This window comes from Cyprinus carpio, chromosome A24 (genome assembly GCF_018340385.1).
Source record: "Cyprinus carpio isolate SPL01 chromosome A24, ASM1834038v1, whole genome shotgun sequence".
Lineage (NCBI taxonomy): Eukaryota > Metazoa > Chordata > Actinopteri > Cypriniformes > Cyprinidae > Cyprinus > Cyprinus carpio.
The window spans coordinates 16,024,395-16,029,716 of NC_056595.1; the positions used below are offsets into that span (position 1 = coordinate 16,024,395).

The 5,322-nt window shown below is 33.9% G+C and overlaps 1 protein-coding gene across 1 annotated transcript; it reads left to right on the forward strand.

The window, feature by feature from the left end:
* The first annotated feature begins 532 nt into the window (after nt 1–532).
* On the forward strand, nt 533–4,826 carry LOC109093558 (cAMP-dependent protein kinase inhibitor alpha). The gene is made up of 3 exons (XM_019107291.2): nt 533–826; nt 3,437–3,614; nt 3,962–4,826. The coding sequence occupies exons 2-3, from the start codon at nt 3,464–3,466 to the stop codon at nt 4,042–4,044; spliced, it is 234 nt and encodes a 77-aa protein (XP_018962836.1). The 5' UTR covers nt 533–826; nt 3,437–3,463; the 3' UTR covers nt 4,045–4,826.
* The last annotated feature ends 496 nt before the right edge of the window (nt 4,827–5,322 follow it).

Consider the following 5,322-nt stretch of genomic DNA (forward strand, 5'->3'; position numbering starts at 1 on the left):
CCGCGCCTCTCCCTCTCTCTCTCTCTCTCTCACACACACACACATAATTTGAATTTGAGCAGTCGAATTAGACTAATGTTTTCTTTGAAAAATATTAACTTGAAATTTGAGATCTGAATTTGAGCAATCAAATTTGATCAACTTGAATCTATTTTATCTGAAATTCTGTAAGTTGATTTTTTTTTTATCTGAATTTGTGAGCATTGAAAAATATTAATCGAAATTCAATTTTTGAGAGGTAAATTCGAAACAAATAAATTCAGATATATGGTTTCCAAAGTAAAATCATTTCAAAGGGGTGAATTCAGAGCAAATAAATTCAGATAAATGTTTTTCGAAATAAAATATTTCAAAACTAAGTATTCAGTGGCTGTTAAATTTCAAATAGTTATGTCTCTTATTTGCTTCCATAGGGAAAAAAACAATACAATGTGTAAAAATCATAATGACCGTCTTTTCAAAGAATCAGTGAACGAATCATAACAAAAACGACTCACTGTCGCCACCTTCTGGCGGACGTTGAAACACAAAACAAAGAATCACTGAACAAATCAGTGAACTGGTACAAAAGACTCGAGTCACTGAGATGAATCAAACGCCTCAGCGCTACTCGGCATAAGCAGACAGAATGGTTTTGGATAATCCTCGTATATCATCAGCACTCAGCAACGCGCATACGTCACCCATCTCTTCTCTTGCAGACCCATGGACTGAACCAGCAGCACCAGCACTGACAGCACCGTCGCATCCTACTGAAGTAGCCTATTAACTGCAGAGACAAAGCTGCATAGCCTTGACCATTAGGAAAACGTCCAGCCTAAAACAGGTATGATTTGCGAATTCGCTCGGCCTCTGAGTCGTATTCTCGCGCCTGTTTTATTAGCATCTTTGTATAGCCTGTCAGATTTATTCAACCCGTTGCACTCAGACGCCGTATGTTGTGCTGTAAATGAAATAATTGTTCTGGTGGGAGGATTTGTACTTGCAGCTGTCATATCGGGATATGTCATGTTGGATACTATGTTTTGATATGATATTATTACCGAGTACACGTGAGATATCAAGGACGAGAGCGAGCAGCCAGTGTCTTGCAACAAAAACATTTTTTTTTTTTTTTTTTTTTAATTTTTACGTCATATCAAATAATGCATTTTATGCTCTAATTGTTCACAGATCTGTCAAAATGTCAGGATTGTGTGTTCATTTAAACAAAGGCAAATGGGGGCGAGCTATGATGTCACAACAATATGCATTTTTTTTTTTTCAGTTTTGCTTTAGTTAATAAGGTGATTTATATTCTGAGTTTGGGGCAATGAAGGGTTTAATATATGAATGAAGCAAATCTTAGATTATCTCACTATTATTATGATGCACTTTCTAACTAACATTAGAGCTATTGTAGAACATACTCCTTCATAATACGTCAGATAATTTTTTTTCTAGATTATATTAAAAATAATATTACTAGATAACTAGTATGAGTATTTCTTTTGACTTCTGTTTATTAACATTGAAATGATAACGTTGTATTATCACTCACTTCCCCTGAAACCACCTGTCCTCAGATCATACCTCAATACTACATATAGATTAAAATTAGTAAACTGGAATATAAATGTATCTTTTACCATCACATATTGATGAAATCATTTGTAATATTAGGTATCAAAACAAACGTGAGCGTGTGTGACAACTCTTCTGCACAATTGTTACTGTTGCCTTGAGGAACTGCTTACTCAAGTCCTTATTGATTTTTGGACTTAGACTTGAACTGCTTTGCCAAGTGGGCTTTAAATTATGCCTCTTTCCCATGTATAAATGGAAAAAGGCAATTCATTTAGTGTTTACAGCAGAGGCCTTTCAATAGAATGTGATAATATTATGGTATGTCAAGTACAGTGGTGAAGAAAAGTTTCAGAAATGTCTACATTTCTGCATAAATTTGACCTGCATGTGGATCACATGCTCATGTATGTCATATAACTACATAAAGAGAGAACATTAATACAAATAATACTCATTTCTTGTTTGTTTTTTTCACTTATAGAATAGAATAATATTGTGAACAGCCCTTTAATGATGACCTCCTTATGGGTGTTTCACCACACAGTGGCACTATTTTGAAGGCAATAGCTGAGAATGACGGTGCTAAGATGATAACATTGGCTAAATATAACTCTGAGCTCAGGGAAGACCGTCCTTATACATCATGAGTGATATTTAGTTCAATACAATTCTAGATAATCTTGCTGCAGAGTTGTGCCACATCTGTTTTGATGATCTGATCAGGGATCAGATTATAAAAAAAATGTTTTATGGGATATATTTTTTTTCGCACAACATAAAAAAAGAATCTCCAATAAAAAGCAAATCCAGAAGGACAATATAGAAATGCATGAGATCACAAATGTGGCACAGAATTAACAGTCCCTTTTCCAAGCTTATCTTCTTATCTAGGCCAGATTATGGCTGCTTATATAATCTATACATTGTTACTTGCTTGGGATTCTTAATGGTTAGAACAGTCTTTGTTCAAATGTTGATCAGTAATGGAATCATTTTGAAAAAGTTTGAAATTTATTAATCTAAAAAGACTGTAACTGTTAAAAAAAATTGGTATCAGAGAGATTTTTTGAACGCTTCAGTAAGAAGTTTTTGAACAAAGTCTCATACTTACCAAGGCTGCATTTGTTCAAAAATACAGTAATAACAGTAATGTTGTGAAATATAATATAATATATAATTTATAAATAGCTATATAATAATATATAATTTATAAATAGCTGTTTTTTTTTGTTTTTTTGTTTTTAATATTTTAATTTTAATTCTGTGATGGCAAAGCTGTAATTTCAGCAGCCATTACTCTTCGGTGTCACAAAAAAGAAAAAAAAAAAAATAATAATAATATGCTGATTTGTAGAATAGTAAACATTTCTCATTATTATAAATGTTGAAAACAGTCATAATATTTTTGTAATATATTTTTCAAAGATTTTAAAAAAAAAAATGTTGTTAATATGCTGTTTTGGTGTATTTTGTAATATATTTTTCAAAGAAATATTATTATAATATTTAAAATAGTGTCTATATAAAATATAAAAATGCATCAGAGCACATTAAAATGGAAATGCTATCTTGATTGACTAGCATAAATTTAAAATGTTTTTGAGAACCATTGGCCCAATGTATAGCAGTAAGCAAATAAATATTTTAATAATTACGTTGTAATAAAAAAATTATTTTAATGCAGCACTGAGTGCTGTTTGTGTTCTTTCTGCTTAGATTCCATTTAGTAGGTATAAAGTGATCTTATATTCTTAAAGTCACATTAATTTTTTTTTTACATTTTTTTTATGTTAAATGACTTGCAAAGCAACTGCATGTCACAGCAAAAAAAAAAAAAAAAAAAAAAAAAAAAATTCTCTCTCTGTCACAGGCACTGCTATGTTGAAACGCATTAGATATGACTGATGTCGAGGTGACATATGAAGACTTCATCGCCTCTGGAAGGACCGGCAGACGCAATGCTGTACACGACATCCTGGGAACCTCCGGCAGCCTGGACGCTAGCAGACTCTCCCAAACTCTGTCTGAGCTCAATATCAGCAAAGCAGGTGAGTAAAGTGAGTGTTGCTTCTTCAGAAAGAACATTGCAGTGTCATCAAAACACTGAGAGGCAGGCTAGCCATGAATAATATATCAGACAAGCCTGCTTTTGGGCTAACTAGAGAGTTTAGACGGCATGTTAGTGGCTTCCCGCACCAGTTTTTAGCTTAAGACAAACACGGATGTGCTTTATCAAATACCGGCCTGTTAGCTGAGGGCATCCCTGTGAAAAAGCATTGCAGCAACTGCTAAACTGCCTGCCGTGCTTAGCTTTCTAGTTTTCATTAAAACCATCTGTCTCTTGTTTATGTTTTTGCTTTCACTAACAAATTAACTCTCTATTTTTCAATTTCAGAGGCAGGGAATGATGAAGAAAAAAGCCAGAGCGTGGCAAACTCCAAACCAAAGCAGGAAGAAGGCAAAGGGGAAGGTACATAAAGGACCTCAGTGACAGAATCAGGAAATACCCCCTCTAGTGGCCGATTTTAAAACTGAGCTTGGAGGGGTTGACCCTTAAAAAAAAAAAAAAAAACAGAGCATCCCTCTCCTTTAAGGATCCGGATGGAGGAGACTTTGCTTTGAGGAAGTTACTGTGAAAGGCTGGGCCTTAAGAATCACAGCACTGCTGTTTTTGACAGCAAATGCTGCTTTAGCTGATGTAGGTTTTTACTTTTTTACTTAGAAATTCACTCAAGTTGTTTGGTACTTAGAGCGACTGGTGGGAATTTGGGTCAGAAGTAATTTTATTAGAATGGTGAAGATGCTCCTTGGAGATCTCATGGATCTTATTTGGAATGACACCCACTGAACTCATGATGTCGGATTCACCAATTAACTGCCAGAGAAGCACTGCTAATACACACTCAATATACCCTTATTTTATACGTGTAGTGATGTAATAGTAATATCAGATTTTGATATTAAATTGTGCTGTCTTTGATATCAAGTTGATATTCACATAATATAAGTGCTTCACTTTTGTTAAACACCCACTGAATTCAGATAAAACTGTCTATGACGGTCGTGCATGGCACTGCTCCTGACAGAATACCTGTGTGATTATGAAATCTAGCGTTGTTTGAAGTCTCACTGACACTGCCTATTAACCCTTTTGAAAATGTGTTCAGTAGAGTTTGCCTTACCTGAACTCTGCCCATATTTTGTCTTCCAGTCATTAGCTCTTATGTACTCAATTTTGCATAAATATATTTGATGATGTTTTTATCTGTGGGTACCTAAATATTTGAATAAATTCAAGCAATCTTTGAGAAAAGTTAATTTTTTTTAATTAATTATGTGTATGTATGTGTGCATGTGTGTGTGTGTATATATTAATAAATCAGAATTTATTATTAATAATACATATGCATACAGTGGGGAAATATTTATTTGATCCCCTACTGATTTTGCATGTTTGCCCACTTACAAAAAAAAAATTAAGGGTCTGTAATTTATATGATAGGTGTATTGAGATGGGTTTGTTTTTTATTTTGTTGTGCAATGTTGTTGTGTTTTTTTGTTGTAAGATAGGTGTTGTTTATTGTATTTGTTTTTCTTAGTGGTTGGTTTAGGTCATGTGACTCTTGGGTTAGAGGTTAACCAGGAAATAGCCACTGTATTCTAGTTTTCTTTCTGTGTGGTGGGCCAACAAGTCATCTCTCTGTTTTCTTTACATTTTGTGCCTCAGAAAGGCTTTGCCTGTAAGTTTTTTTTTTG